Raw genomic sequence first — 16,342 nt, 5'->3', positions numbered from 1 at the left:
AGAAATGTCTCATCACTTAGCTGTTTTGCATGAGGAAACCTCCTGTCTAGACCAGGAGGCATTTGACCACATTTCTCTTGCTGTGACTTGTGAAGCCTGAGAGCAAGAGCCAGCTTCAGTGTGTGCCTCCAAAGCAGTGTTTGTCCTGGGCATGGTGGAGCACTGCAGCTGCCCCTGGATGGATACTCAGGTAGCACACTCTGCCCACTGCACTGACACACACCTGCAAGAACTCCTTGCTGAAGTCATTACAAACTGCCCTTTTGGGGGAGAATCTTGTATTACTCACAGAAGACAAATCAGTTTGCTCAGACCTGGATTTGTGCAGGTTTTAAGCCCAGAGTTTTCCTGCTTCTGTTGAAAATTGAATTTTAGAAACCAACAAGTAGTAAATAAGGTGTAGCAAATCCTTAGATATATTCAATTTGCTGAAAAAAAAAAAGGTTCAGAAAGTGCATCTTGTCTGAAATCTTATAGAAAGTTAATTAAAGAACCAGCAGTTATCCCAAAACACTGGCATTTACATCCCTGATCATTTAGCCATTCCATCTTACTGCTGTTTATGCTCTTGACCAACAGTTTCCAGATAGCAGGGTGGAGCAAAAAATTTTAGCTGACAAACTTCTGCTTTCTTCAGGAGACCAAGGAGACAGGAGTGGCCAAAAGTTTAGATATTACGGCAGAATTTTGAGGAGACAGGAGTTTACAACACTTGGGGGGTGAAAATGTGGCAGCCACAAAGTAGAAAAGCTTCAAATTGCTATGGTTGAATAAACACCCTGGTAATGTCTGATTTTGGGACTGTAGTGGTAGATGTTGTAGTGGTAGATGTTTAGATTTTCATCTAAAATGTCTGTGTTGGGGAGGTTGCCTCAAGGTTGGCTGTGGTAGGAAAAGGCAGCCAGCTTGGAGAAGATAGGAAAGGAATTTGGTGAATGAAGCTGCTTCTCCTTGCACTGGTCCCTTGTTCTCTGATGCTGCAGGGCTCTCATTCCCTGCAGCTTCAGGGCAGCCAGGAGAGCTGCAAGGTTCCAGGAGCACTGGCAGGGAGCTGAGGTTGCTCCAGGATCCCTTCCTTGCGGCATTGGGGTCCCTGGGTAGCCAGGACAGGTTGGATTCAGTCTGCACAGGACTCAGCCAGGATCATGCAGTTCTAAATGCAGATGCCCAGGGAGCTGGATGGGGTAAGACCTCAAGCAATCACGAGTAACTGGAGCTCCTGGAGAAGGAGCTGCAGGAATAAACTGCAGGCTGTTTGTCACACAGAGCTGTGATGTGTGTGTGTTGTCCTGGGGGGACAACCACTGACCCCACAGAACACGTAAATGCTAAATACTTACCTTCAGCACCTTGCCCCACTCTGACAGGGCCTCTCTGCTCTCTGGCTCTGTCCTGTGAGCCCAGCTGTGCCAAGCAGAGCTCCGGGCTGGCCGCTCTGTGCCCGGGGGAGCCGTGCCAGGGGCTGGGAGCCAGGCACAGCCTGGTAGCAGCCCCTCCTCGGGGGGCTGCCCGCCGCCTGGAGCACCAAACAGCCCGATAGAGTTTCATCTCCTCAGCTTTCCTGCTCTCATGCAGCAGGTCTCAGCAAATTGCTTTATAGATCAAATTCTCTTCTCGTGAAAGCCAGTGTAAAACTGGAGTTTCTCCGATTTCTCACCAACCAAATAGATCATTTTGCCATGCAGATGGCAAGAACTGGTTCTAGTGTTCCAAGGGAAAGTTAAGCAGTTGGTGCTTTACCCTTGACACTGAGAACAGGCCTGTGTCTTTTTAGGAAGGCAGAATCATGTAAGAATCAGGGAGTGGCTGCTGTAGCAGAGGGAATAATGGGGCTAGAAAGGCATTGCCATTGCACTTTCAAGGCATCACATTAATGTGGTGGAAGGTGTTGGCTGCAGAACAAAATGCTGCAGAACAGAGTTAAATTTTGAAATATTGCAAGCTGATGCCACAGTCCAATATTGTTTATAGACAGCTGAGTTTAGTCACCAGTTTTTCACATGGATTTTTTTTCTAGAATCATTACTGTCCAAAAGAAGTCATAGTATGTTATAAGAAATTAATAGTGTAGGGTTGCTGTGGCTACAGATGGTAGGTTGATGATGGCCTACAGATGAAGTCAAATAATGCTGCTAGAGACAATTACATCTTTTATTCCCTCTACTCAAAAAGTGCAGATCTGTCTTAAGTGATCTAACCAACTAATATAAATAAAACTTAGAGCAATCATTTTCAAGTTGTATGTAACCAAATTAACATTGTGTCTGCTTTAGATCCTAAAAAATTTTCTGTGAATGCAGTGTATGATTTTTTTCCTGGCTGATGTGCTGAGGATATTAACTTCTTACAGACTACTTCATTAAGAAATATGGGCATTTCCTTCTTTGCAAATGTCTGCTTGCAGAAGAAAATACAGTAGAGGAAGAAATGAATTTCATGGGACCCTTTGAAGTTAATCATGGACAGGTTTTCTCCCACATTTCTTTGCATGTGACCCTGGATATATAGAAAGAGGCATAAAAGTAGCACTTTGTGGAAACAAAAGCATTTTGCTGCACCATCAGCACTGAGTTGTCATTGCTGGCAGCTGCTTCCCTGCCCGTGGAAGCCCTGAGTGTCCTTGTACTAATGCAAGCCTCTGGCAGGGAGCTCTGCAGGCTGACTGCACAAGTTTGACTGCTCATTTGAAGGAGTTCTATTCAAAACTACGTTTTAAATTAGAAAACATTGAAGTCAGGGTTTCACAGCCCCTGTTTCCTGTGTGTTGCCCTCACAGTTCAGTCTTTGCTTTTCTAAACCTGTTCTGTGTGCATATATATGCTTGTATCAATTTACAACCAAACCAACAAGACCAAGTTAACTTTGCTGTGAAAATTTGAACACCAGCATTCAGAGGCTGAAGGTGTTACACCAAACTTCTTACAAAGAACAGAAATCTCTGAAATAAGTGAGAATACACCTCTGTATGCAGAGTATAACCTTGGAGATTTTTGCTTGTTTGGTAGGTTATCTTTAAGGATTAGCAAGAGCAGAAAGAGTTGTTAATATGGCTTTCTAAAAAACTGTTTTTATCAGAGAAACCATAAGCCTATGTCTAAATGTGATTACAACAGTGGTGTAGGGCAAAGTGTTGTTGTTGTGGTTCAGACAAATATTTCGTAAAGTGTCACAGAAAGAACAAGCCCATGTAGCCACGGGGTACAATGTTAAAACTAGGCTGCAGTTCAGCATCCTGAGGAGACTGAGGGAAAGAGTACAAAGGTTCAGGCCCTGCTTTGGAGTCAAAAGTGTAGCATTGCAGCTCCTTTTTTGGCAGCTTTTCCTAGAACATGAAACTTTTACAGACAGTAATTCACACACTTGTTCAATACAGTAGCCAGATATTTAAAATTATTGTATCTACCAGCAAAAAATTCAAGCTCCTCTTCAGTGGTGTAATGCTCAGTACAAAGTATAATGTATATAGTGCATCTATAATTGTATGTATTTCTATAGGCTGAGAAAATTGCAGCTTTGGAAACCTGGCTATTTCTCCTGCATCTAATGCACATTGTTTAGTGTGGATGATGTGCAAAATGGGAGTAGGCAGTGGTGCTTGTATTAATATTGTCACAGATTAGTTTGAAGCATAAAAGACTTAAAACTGGCCAAAGCAAAGCCAGGAAACACGCTGAATATGTATCTGAAGAGGTTTTGTACTGTTCTGGTGGAACTCTGTGGCAGATAGAGAAGGGAAATGCAGCTTTCCTCCTGCTTGCCTTTGCTCTGCCTTGGCAATATTGTTGTAGGCTGCTGGTGGGTGGCTGTACTTTGTCCTGCACGACAAACAAAATCTTCTCTCCGTGCCAGTCCTGCTGAAGGCACAGGTTCACACCATTTTGTCTCTGGGATGGATCTGTTTGGCCCCATTACCATAATTTTTGACAGTCTGAGAGCACAGCACCCTTCAGGGCAGGGCATTTTACCTGTGGGAAGCTGAGACCTAAAGAAGCTGAGGGACCTGTTAAGGTAACATGAAAATCTGTGACAGAGCAGAGCTGGATCATGGTCCCCTAGATCCTGTCAAGTAATTTAGCTCCTGGGCCTTTCTGCTACCTGGGAACATTTTTGGCAAAAAAAGAGGAATTGCATAGCGTGTAGTAATTCCCATTAGATTCTAAGCGCCTTTGTATATGAATATGAGTTCTAAAATCCTGCATCTGTTGTAGTTCAAATTTATCTTTGGCAGGATCTTTAGCAGGATTTTAATTTATCTTTAGCAGGATTCACTGAATATACATACATTTAGTATATATATTCAGTGAATATACATACTAACAGTTAGTAGAAGCTTGTAGAGTCAAAATAATCTGATGTTAGGATAGTAACTCATGGAAATTACCACAAACAGAAAGGCATGGGGAGCTCTGCTCCAGTGTTGATCATTATATACTGTGTAAAAACAATTTGGTTGCCAACTTAATGCCAACACTAGACAAATTTCCCAATTTAATCCCAGTTTTGTAACTTTTACTGGATTGCCTTTTTGGCAGAATTATTCTAAATCCGTGTAACAGTTTATCTAAGAAAGTGGCATATATTGCATCTCAGCATCTGTTTCCAGGCTGTAACACTCCTTAACTTCACAGTCTAATCTAGGCTACTCTGACTGGTATCTCCTGATTACTTTGGGTTCTCTCTCCTCTCCCTGTTCCCCTCTCAGCAGTGGGAGTCAAAAGCAGCAGATCCAATGGGCAGGCTTTACTCCACTTGTCAGGAAGTGCCACCACTGGGGTGATGTATTTCCTGCAGATGAATTACATGGGGCATGAATCTCATGCTTACCCAAACACAAACCCATGGAGAGCCTTACAAGTCATTGTCTGGCTAGACAATATTCAAAATACAGTTCAGAGTGGTTAAGCAAGAAGGAAGTGCAGGAGCAAGTACGTGGAGCTGCCATCTCCAATTCCCACAGAACTGCAGCTGGAGTGAGTGTGTGCAGCCATGAGGAGCTCAGCTTCCCTCCCCAACATGGGGAGCTCTGCAAGCCAGGATCCCTGCCATGAAAACCTGTCTGCACTATGGTATTGATTAGATCTAGGTCTTGAGAAGACAGCCACAAGTGGTTGTTCCATGTTCACTGCCACAATTCCAGGGAGTTTATACATATTAATATAAATTTGTCTTGGTCAGATTCTCAAATCTTTTCATTTCTAGTACAAAGAGACAAGCTTCCACGGGGAGTCTTTGTGGTCAAATTCCCATCCTTAGTCTAAAATTGCCTACATTTGCTGACCTTTGAGAGATTATGTGAAGCTTGATGTTGAGGCAGATTTTTGGAGTGATTGAAGTGTAACTTTTGTGCCCTGGGAGCAGAGTTCTGGGTGATTCGTGGGCCTTTCTGAGGCTGAGGGCTCAGTGTGGGAACTGCCAGGAGCTGGTTCTGTGTGCTCAGTGTTGAGGTGTTACTGCTGTCAGCCTCTGTGCTGAGTTGGCACCTGCCTATGGCTTTGGCTTTTAGTGATTTTGGACAAACCCTGCATCTCTTCTGCTCTGAAATTTCTTATCAAGTATTCTCTAGCAGAGGTAAAGAATATTCATATGAGGGCTGTGCATAATTTTCGAAACAGCTGTAGGTTTTTTCTATGTCCTAAAAATAAGGCTGCTATCTGAGTCTTGTGTAACACACAACCAATCAGCATTGCCACGTGATATTCCTCATAGTAAATGACACAGATATGTGAGCATGGTTTGTGGTTCTTTTAACCAAAATGTACAAACCAGGCCCTCGTATTTAACTCTGCCTTCCTTTATTATTGCATGGGTAATTAATTTGGTTTTATTACTGTACAGGATTTTGAGGTTTAATGACATAATTTTTCTGTTTTATGTTATTTGTATAACAAAATGTTGAGGAGATAATATCATTAATTTTTAAGTTTTGCCTGTAAAGCTGAATTTCCTCTGTTAACAGAGGAAATATTTATAGATTTATTTATGTTAGTGAAGCCTGTGAATGCTTTCAAATACCAGGGGAAAATAATTAGTTTCCATTACACATTTATATTTTTTCATTTGCCAAAATCTCCCCAAAGTCTCCTTCTTTCCTTTTCTCCCCACACATCTTTTTGTTTCTACATGACTCATTCTAACTGAAGATTACTGAGATATTTTACTTGTAGGGCAGCTGAAAGGCCCAATGGCCTGGAGTGGCAGATTTTGGGAAGTGGAGATAATGCTGCCTGTGCTCTCCTTTCATCAAGTGCTGCAGTTACCTGACACTCACTGAGGTTGTGAGGCTTGGATGCTTGGTCTCACAGCTTTTCAAGCTCAGTCTCCAAGAGAAAACTCCCAGCTTTGTGCCAATAAAACATTGTGGGGGTGGAGAGGAATGGATGGGGATCTTTGTCCTTCTTGTCCTCTTTCACTTTGCAGAAATAGTGAAACATGCACTGCAGCAAGGACAAGAATGAAGGAGCTTTTTGTCCTCATTTCTGGGCAGTAGAGTGATTATCTTTTTATTTCTCTGTCTTAGTCTGCCTCTGTTCCTTTTCTCCATCACAATCTGAAAGAAAAAATTCTAACAGCTTCCTCAGAGGACCCTAATCATTGAGCTGAAATGCTCTTTGAAATGTGCTGCTAATTGGGCCTGTTCTTGGTGCCTGGTCTTAAGTTTTATTCTTGGAGCTGGAGGAGGTGATTTTCTACCACCTAGCTGTCTTTCTAGCTTTTCCAGCTCATGTCTCCTGTTACAGAACCTGTTCTGAAAGGTGGAATTTCCAGATTTTTCTGCTGCTGTTAAAGAATGCTGCGTTTCTTGAGCAACCTGGGACAGCACCAACGTACCCCTGGCAAGGAGTGAAGCCTGTCCTTGTGGCAGTTCAGAGTTAGGAATTCATTGTCTTTGAGCCAAGGAAGACACTGAGTCAGGTCTCCTCTCTCCTGGGATTTGTCCTAACATCTTCCTGGGATTGCATAAAGCCATTAATGCCCCTTTTGTTTGAAAGAACTGAGCAAATCTGACTGAAGGTGTTTGGGTGTAACTGAATCTCATTTTTTTCAGCACTCCTGGTTGTGACAGAATTTCACCTGGCACTGGAACTTGCAACTATCTGTAGAAATGAGGGGCATGATGGTTTTTTCTGGTAAAAATGACAGCTTGTTATTGCATATACTTGATCAAAGTTGCCGTTAGAATCTTGGCAAAATCGTATTTGTATTTTTATCAGCACCTCCTGGTCATCATGGCTGTAGAAGCCTGGAGACTAATCTGTTTTGTCTCATGCAGCATCAGCAAAATTCCGAGCTCTGTTCTCATCCTGGATTTCTTTATTGTTGGTGATGAATGATGTACTGGATGAAACAGAAGGAGTACATCTGGATTATCAGATATCATGCTGAGTGCATAATGCTGACACTTAGGAAAATCTCATCTTGTGAGCTGAACATTTTTCATATGGAAGTCAATTTTAGATAATAAATAGAGCACCAGAATGCAAATCCCTCCTGTTCATTACTGCCCTTTATGCAGCAATACAAGACAATACCAGGACTTTAAGGCACAGGATTGTCATCTGCAGCATTTGTTCTGGATGATCCCTGCATGCTCTGCAGGTATTGTAAATGAGAATGAACTCTGCTATTGAAATGTGGGGTGCCAGTACAACGCTATCAATAAAAATACACCAGTGGACACATTTTCTGAGATGGAATTTTTAAAATACTATGTAGACAATACAAGGAAACCAACATTTGAGATTCTTACTGGATGCTATACTCCATTATGCAGTGATCTCTCACACAGAGGAGACTTGCATTTGTATTTGTGACAGGTAAGCCCTGCCCTACCATTACAATAATTGATTTAATACAGATATTCTCTGTGTGGAATGAAAATGTCTCCTTTTTTAATTCTGTGTTAACTGTGAGAGGAAAAACCAGGGGGTGTGAATGCAGCACTCCAGCATATTATTCTCATGATGTTGATTGTTGTGTATAGTGTAAAGCAATAGGAATTTTGGAGAATACTCTTCATCCTGGCATCTCTTGAAAGAGTCACTGCCTTCATTGAGGAGAAAACTCAGCCTTGAATTTGCTGGAGTAGGCTTTTCTCAGATGAGAAGAGTAAAATCAGAAGGGATTAAAGTTCAGAATTGAGAGGAAAATGAGGAAACTTTTATTGATTTTAGTTCATTGCCATTGGCATTCTAATTATGGTAACAATTAGAGAAGTGCCACCTTTGAACTTTTCCAGTGTTTGGGGAATTTGAGAATCAAGATTTAGGTTTGGTCTCATATAGAATAGCAAATAAGTGTATTAAAAGTACAGCAAAAGTATCTTTTGCTGTCAGCAGGTAACTTTGACTCTGGTAGTGTGTTTCTAAAGGGGTTATCATGCAGTTAACTCCAAAGACTGACTGGTATTTCACAGCAGCTCTCTAAATAATTTGTTTTACTGGCATAGCGAGTACAAATTGTAACACTTGGGATTCGTCTGCAAAACCTTCTGCTTGCCAGTTGTTTTACTCCAAGTGCTTCGGCAGTGTGGTCTGCCAGAAAGAAAGGTCAGCAGCAAAATTAAAAAACCCCCAGGGATTACACTGCAGTTGTCCACAGAGGGGGCTTTGCTCCAGAGCCTCGGTGGAGTTCTGCTTCTCTCTGCACGTTCTCTGCCAGAAGGGCTGATGGATTTTGGGAAAAGTTCTTTGGCTGACAACAGATGGGGGCAAACTCTGATTTTCTGTGTTAGGCCTGAGCTGGGATGGCTGTGGAGGGCTCCATGGGCAGGGTGAGAGAGGAACACTCACCTGCAGGCACAGCAGCTATCTAACAGTCCTTAGCCCCTTTGTTCAGGGTGCTCAAGCCTGATTCAGTAATTTCAACAACTAATTACTATTTCATTTGTTATTTCTTCTTTAGTTTCATAGACAGTGCTCAGATCCAGTGCATTTATTGATTCCAGTTAAGAGTGAACTGATATTTTGTTCCTTGAACATCGTAAAGGGTGTTTTATTTTGCTAAATTCTTATAATAAAGTTCTCCAAGAAGTCCCTGTCAATTCATATAAGTTTGGAAATTTGGGAAAATAGGTTTAGTGCTAAAAAATTGAAAGCCCATTTTAGTTCAACCGAAAGAAAAACAAAAACCTTATCCTAAACTGGTTTGTTTCATTACTCTTTCTTTTAAAACAGTGTATGAATGTGTGTGTGCAATGAATTGAGCAACTTGTAAAGCAAAAAAGTAAAAGCCAATGTCCAGAAGCTGCCATGAAAATAAAGTTTTACATTCATACTAGCCTTCGAGATGATGAGAAATGGAAAATGCTGCTCAGTCATAATTACTGAAAATTCACTAAAAATTCACTAAAGTGAATTTTTGAAAATTCACTGAAAATTCACTAAAGTGAATTTTCTACAGCTTCATCCCTCATGCTTTCTGTTTAAAGTTCCAGTTTGCTATTCCAAACCAGTCCTCACACGAAAGCTCCCCCTCCAAAGTTGTGTAGCAGCTCACCCACGCCTTTTTTCCACATCATCTTATATGTCTTGTTCGTGAGTAAAATTTACTTTAACAACACTTGATTTTCTTACCTGCTGACCACTTTGTTGATTAGCATCCTCTCTGAAATGCAGTTTTCGTTCCAGGTCCTTTACAGGTGCAATTTTGTTTTCCCGAATGGAATCTTCTGTTGCTAATGGCAGAGGCTTCAAGTTTTTCTTTAATCCCTGGGTTGGGCTATTAAAAGAAAATTCTGATACTAACATGCAGCAACCAGTATATATGTATATATATTTTTTTTTTTGGTCACCTGTATGCTATAATATGTTATGGTGGAACCTATTATTTATTTACATAGAAGCCAAAGCATAATACAGGATATGATTTTTTTTTGGTACTATTTTAATGGGGTATCCCATTCCCATGCAGTAGAAATTAAAAACACACATCTTAGAGAAAGTAGGGGTTGTAATGCTACAATAAACATCTAAGTTCCATTTATATTTATCCTGCAATAATGATGTCAGTAAATGCTAAAGAAATGAGTGTAGGTGTTACCTTAGGTGTACAATGTATACATTTGACTGCTATCAGGCAATAATTTAAAAGTTAATACAATTTCTCATTGATCTTTATCTCACATCTTCATTGATCATTTACTCTTTCCATGAACTTTTAGTTCTTTAATTTCTCTCCCCCTTTTATGACACCCAACATCAACAGTTATTTTTTGTTTTTATTGTATAGATGTGGTGTGTTTGATTTTAGTAAGGTTTGAAAATAGTTAAATTCTTAAATAAGAATTTAAGAGAGACTTACATGAGACTGTGAGAGTGCAGGAGGCTGTGAGAATGCCATGCTAGAACACAGTAGAAGGACACTACTAGGAAGCATGAAATGTTGTGGTATTTTACTAGAAGAAGTGTTGGGATCTTGATAACAGGCTCTAGGTAAAGGCATAACTGGTGATTACTTTGCAAGGCATCATCCCTGTGGTGTTGTGCAGACACTGAGCTCTCACTCCTTGTGTAGCCAGAATTACTGTCATTGATAATGCCAAAAAGGGAAGCTGAAGCTTCAATAGGTATTTACAGATTATCACAGATACTGTTCAGGTTCCTTCCTGACCATTGTGCCCTGCAGGCTGTCCCATGCAGAGGTCAAGATTTGAATGTCAGCAAAAGGAGCACTAGCTGTGTGGGAATTCAGCTCTGGGCTGGCACACAGGAAAGCTGAAATGAAGAAAACACATTTAACTAGTCATCTGCCTGGCAGGCATTGTGCTGACTGGTGTGGCCATGCCTGTGCAGCAGTGAAGGAACGGGAAGCATATGGCAGAGGTGAAGTGTCATAAATGCAGAGAACAGCCCTGGGCACTTGTGCCCCAGCTCTGAAGGGGTGCAAGGGCACTGGGGACAGCTGCAGCTGATTTTTGCCTGCTCTTGCAGCATTGTGGAAGCAGACCAAAAACTTGAGCTGGCCCAAGTGAAAACCTTCACCGTGACCTTAGAGCTTTATGCTGTGTGCCTGACCAGGATGCCAGGGCTGGGAAGAGCTCCAGGCACATGCCACGGGGTGATGGCAATTATGTGGCTGTGCTGGGCAACTGGGATGCCTGTGAGGAGCAGTGCAGAACTGGTTTGAAGGCAGGATTCTTGGCACACCGAGTGGTGAATGCTGTAGACGCAGGGACACATCTTTCTGTTGTAATAATGGATTGGTTGATCTAGTGTCAGCAGGATAGTCAGGAGATTGTGACTTGCTGATGGCTACCACTACCTTAAACTGTACCATTGATAAAAGGGGAAAATATTTCTTACTTTGTGGAGGATTTGGAGTTCTATGGGTAAATAGTGGTACCAATGTACAGGTGCTAGCCATGCTAAGACAGAGTCCACACAGTCCACAAAAGGGAAAACTCTTTCAACTCCAGCAGGAGAGACTCTTAAGGCCACCACCTTGCTACATCATCATCCTTATTTGCTTGTGTCATGGTAGCTGTTTTGTCATAGAAATCATGCTGGCTGTTAATCAAAGTATTAATGTGCAAACAATTAACTCTCCTGAGATTTTCTGGGGGACCTCAGATGTTGAAAGTACTGCAACCAGAAAAATACCTTTACAGAAGTTATTTCTTAGATTCACCTGGACTAGAAAAAACCTTGCAGTACAATGTACCTTTAAAACTTTACTTCTTGCTTACAATAGGTATGAATGTTTTTATATCTGGTGTAAGCAAAGAGTTTTGGAGTGACTTATCCTGCAAGCTCATGAAACCTCTTTTCTCACACTAGTACAGTCTTATGAACCTCTGAGCCCCCACATTCTTGTATATCTGTTTGTACGCTCACAATTCTCCATCTTGCGTTCTGTCTTTTTACAGAAGGTATTATCCCTTCTTTTCCTTACTGGATGTAAAGGTTAGATTAAATGACTAGAATATCTGAATAACTCACTTTTCTATTTTACAGAAGACTTGCAGGTCAGTGACTCCCCCCTTGAACACCTGAACAGAAATACATCCCAGTTCCCTTTGAGTATTTGTCCCTGCTTCTGTGCATGTGCTTTCTGCTACTTACGTGGCTGGGGTACTTCTGGGCAGTCCCATGGCATTGGTGGATGGTGCAGCAGGAAGTGAGGGAAGAACAGCACTAAGGAAAGCCACCGGGTTCTGGATCCGTGCGGTTGGGGAGAGCGGAGCGGGAGTCACGGTCTGGGGCTGGAACTGTTTCACACTGCATGGAGGAAGCGTCAGTGGAGGCACCACGGGCTCTTTGGGGCTTGGGAGAGACTGTTCACTTTTGCTTGTAAAGCCTCCTGAGGACCTTGATGGATTTGCTGTGAAGTTCTCCACGTGGTTTGCTCTCTGAGTGGCCGGGGGGACGCTGCTCAAGGTGGCTGAGGAGCTGGCAGAGGGGCTGGCTGGCGGCGGCGTTTGTGGGGCCAGGAGCTGCTTGGGGCGGCTGTAGCCGAAGGCTTGAGGAGCACAGCCTGAGCTCTGCTTGTACAGGGCTGAGGTGGACTGCTGGTAGAGGGAAGTGGCAGAATTCACCAAGGTGCTGCTGAATGACAGCTCTCTCAGAGATGCCTGGTGCACCTGCTGCTGTTCAAGCAAGACCTGGTTGTGGAGCTGTTTTAACTGGCTCTGATCACTGCACAGGAAATAAAGATGAACAGAATTGGTCATGAGCCCCGAATGAGCCAGTCGGCTGCAGTTCTGTGTATGAATTCAGAGAGAAAAATTCGATGTCCTATGATACAGTAAGAGACAGGAAACTGCTACATGGCACATCCTCTGACATTATGAGAGGAGCATAGTATTAGTTTTCTACTAAAATAACCTTTTCCTTCATGTTCCTTTCTTTGCCAGAGGCACCAAAGCTTTTTGTCCACAAATTATTTGACTGAAGATAATTCTTACATTTTAGTATGCGAAATATAAATATAAATCTTACTCAAAGATATTTAAGGGATATCATTGTCAAAGTCACCTTCGTACCTCTTTGCTTGTGTAACTAAGAGTGAGATTTGGTGTATCATAATTTCAATGAGTGTTTGTAAGGCAGGTTGCATTATTTAGCTCCTGCTGAAGTGCTTCCTGAAACCAGCACTTTGGTAAAGCTTTGTAATAATTCACTACAGGATATACTACCAATGTAGTTTAGGTGGTGTTGACATTCAGTGACAGGCAGGAGTGGATAATTCAGAGAGGACTTGCGTTCCATGCAGTTGTTATTTTTCTAGATGCTATCTACTAGATAGTTTTTCAGGGCTTTTTTACTTTGTAATTAAGGAAAGTAATTTTGCCTTGTCAAGTGGTTTATTTAGTTATTATGTATATGGAAATACAGCACATGAAAAACAGGAGAGCTTTTCCCCTTCCAAAACCAGAAAAGACATAGAAGATATGGAAAAGGATTTTGTAATAAATGATGAGTATTAAATATCTACTGATAAAAAAGTGGAAAATGTGGATGTAGGGACCAAGAACAACTGCTCCTGACACAGCAAATACATGCTCAACATAATTTGGTTTTAGTTAAAAGACTTTGTTTATACAATGTACTAAACAAAAATCACATTAAAGGCAGATGAAGACAGCAATTTCAAGCTTTCATAAAGTAGAATGGTAGAGTTAGTAGTTCTGTGGGCCTGATTTTGTGCCTTTCATGCATACATCTGCATAGTAAAGCAATTCTTTGTAACACGACTTTTTTGGGAGGGGGAGCTGAGAGAAATTCTGCTTTATGCAGGTATTGGGTACTTAGATACTTCTTCTGCCTCCCCAGTTAAACTCCCTATAGCTCAGAAAGTATGTAGGGTGTGAATGTGGGCTCCACAAATTCAAACCCTGCGCTCTGAGTTCTTCCTCTGCTACAAGGAATGTAATGTTTATGCTTGTAAAGAAATTACATCCTGGCTTGAAAGTACCAGTGAATCACTTTATATAGAGTCCTTCCTGAGCCCTTAGGAAAAACCTCTGCCTATTTAAGAAATTAAATGAGGATGTTTGTGTGCTTGTTGTTAAATTATGTGTGGGAGGTTGAAAAAAAGCTGAAAATACTTTTCATAATAAACTGCAGTGTGAATTCCATAAATTGTCCTCTAAGAAAACTACATTACTTCCTCAAATTTCCCCTTGAGCTCCCAGTGCATCAATCACTTTTTAGTTCAAGTGGTTTCACTTTATCAAGCATTTCCAAGTATTTTATCTGTTTTAGGGGGAGATGACGTTTGTGGGACATAAAAGTCATGAGGCATGGCCTTTGGGATGGCAATTCCTTGCTGGTTGCCAGTCTGTACTTTGTGTAAGCCTGAATATGGCTGTTTTGGGCAATATTTCATACCCAGAACTGAGTGAGGTATGTTTGAAGAACCTGCTTTTATTTTGCCTGCATAAGATCAGTGTTCTTCACCTCTTGATTGCAGCAGAAAACCTTGTGGAATTAATAACATTTCAAAGGGAAAACATTTTCCTTTTTCAACTGGAGGTCACTTTTCCTGAGAGGGATATACAGAAAAAATAATCTAGCACTGAAGAATTTGTTTTCTAAGATTATGGTTAGTTAGGCCAATGCCATGTAATCTTTGTATTCTGCATTTGAGTTTTCACTCTGGGGCAATAGTGTTGTGGTCAATAAATACTAAATAATATCAGGATGGATGCTCCTGAGGATTAGACTTCTGTTTACTTACAGCTTTGGTTTAGCCAGTACTGGGGGAGGTTCCTTGGATGGTGATGTTGGCTCTGGTATTTTCACTGGCTGTCCATTTATCTTCTCTGGGAAATGGTTGGGTCTGCTTTGATTTGTGGTGCCATGTCCATCCTCTGAGGATGATTCGCTTCCTTTCTCATCTTCAGGCAGCTTGAAGTGCACACGGAGCCCTGCCTTGGAGCTGGACCTGGGCTCATTGTGGTTCACAAGAACACCTTCGAGTTTGGGTTTGGGGGTTTGGTTTGCTCCCTGGCTGGAAGGAGCCTGGAGGGGAGGTTGGTGCTCAGTAGCCACAAAGTCGATGGAGCCTGCTGTGTGAAGGGCAGCAGCATTGCTGCTGTCCTCAGGAGCTGGAAGAGGAAAAGTCAAAACTTTGGGATATGTAAATGCCAGAAATCATAGTGAAATGAGATCACAAAAGTTACAGTTCAGAAAACTCACTCTGATGTCCTCCCAGCTGTTGCACTAACTTGATTGACCTTGTTTGTTTAAGAACAAATTCCATTGAAAAATTAATATTGTAAAGGTAGAGGGAAAAGGGACACTGCTCCAGTTTGGAAAATCAATCAGTGGTCTTCAGCCATGTCCCCAGTGAATTATTCCACTATATCTTTGAAATACAAAAGGTTTGGGGTTTTTTTCCCAGGGAATTCTCACACTTTTTAGTTATGAAGAACATTGCCAGAACTTGAGCTGCATTGGAGTCAACAGTGCACAGCATAAATCACAGCCTGCTCTGCTGTATTTACCAGGAGCAAAGGACTCTTACCTTTGACAGTCAGATGAGCTATACTGGACACTGTGCCATATTTATTGCTTGCAGTACAGGTGAAACTGCCAGAATCTTCTGAAAATACTTCAGCAATCACGAGAGTACAAATCTCCTCTGCAAAGCATCAGAGCAGGGTTAGCACTTGAAGTGAACATGCAGTGCACAACAAACACACAGAACCCTGACTGCCTTTGGGGAGATTTCCTTAAGGCCTCCCACCTTGCTCAGTTTATTTCTAGTTCCATCAGTATTATCGTTTTGGCAGCCTTTGTGTGCAGCAGCTGTTATCAGCATTGTCTGCAGCAGCTGGTACCCTCTGTGCTCCAGCATGCCCAGTGAAAGCAAAGAACAGGTGTCAGCATGTGTGGAAAACATTAGAAAATGTTTTCCTAGCACTTGAAGTACAGATTTAAAAGAACTTAAAATTCAATTTGGAAAAATATATAGTATGCTCCACATTCTCAGCTCACTAAAATATAGGTATTTTTTATCTCTGATGATTGAAAGATTAATTATAATTGACTGGGAACAATTCAAGTGGAGTCCCTCTGTAATGGAGATAAATATAAACCACATACATATAGACTGATGTTTTCAAAAATACCAGTGTAAATTTGCAGATAGAGGGGATAGTGCTAACTGTGCTTACAGAAAGTTGTCTTTTGACTTCTTTGTGAAGATGACTAATGGGCATCAAAAATATCCTAGCAAAATTGTACTAGGAAAAATTATATTCCATCTAGAAAAGTCAGTCTGGGTTTCTGACATTCCTGTCTGACCAGTATCTGACACGTCTGGGCAGCAGTGCCAGCTAATAACTACCTGTCATGATGGGATTTGAAGTCTTTTGGTTTGGCTAAGTAGCTTGGGAGGA

The 16,342-nt window shown here is 41.6% G+C and overlaps 1 protein-coding gene across 3 annotated transcripts in view; it reads right to left on the bottom strand.

Moving 5' to 3' along the window:
• The window catches only part of MYPN (myopalladin), a 71,203-nt gene that overhangs the window by 14,916 nt on the left and 39,945 nt on the right, over positions 1 to 16,342 (bottom strand). For all 3 annotated transcript variants that reach the window (XM_041427280.1, XM_041427278.1, XM_041427279.1), the window contains 4 exons: positions 15,466 to 15,582; positions 14,677 to 15,046; positions 12,060 to 12,632; positions 9,573 to 9,717 (listed from right to left, as the gene is read on the bottom strand). In XM_041427280.1, coding sequence (XP_041283214.1) covers positions 9,573 to 9,717; positions 12,060 to 12,632; positions 14,677 to 15,046; positions 15,466 to 15,582 — 1,205 coding nt within the window. The remainder of the gene's footprint in view (positions 1 to 9,572; positions 9,718 to 12,059; positions 12,633 to 14,676; positions 15,047 to 15,465; positions 15,583 to 16,342) is intronic.

The sequence above is a fragment of the Onychostruthus taczanowskii genome, unplaced genomic scaffold, assembly GCF_017590055.1.
Source record: "Onychostruthus taczanowskii isolate IOZ18803 unplaced genomic scaffold, ASM1759005v1 scaffold98, whole genome shotgun sequence".
NCBI classification, from domain to species: Eukaryota; Metazoa; Chordata; class Aves; order Passeriformes; family Passeridae; genus Onychostruthus; species Onychostruthus taczanowskii.
The sequence above is the reverse complement of the archived record's forward strand: the minus strand, read 5'-3'. Positions and strand labels throughout refer to the sequence as shown.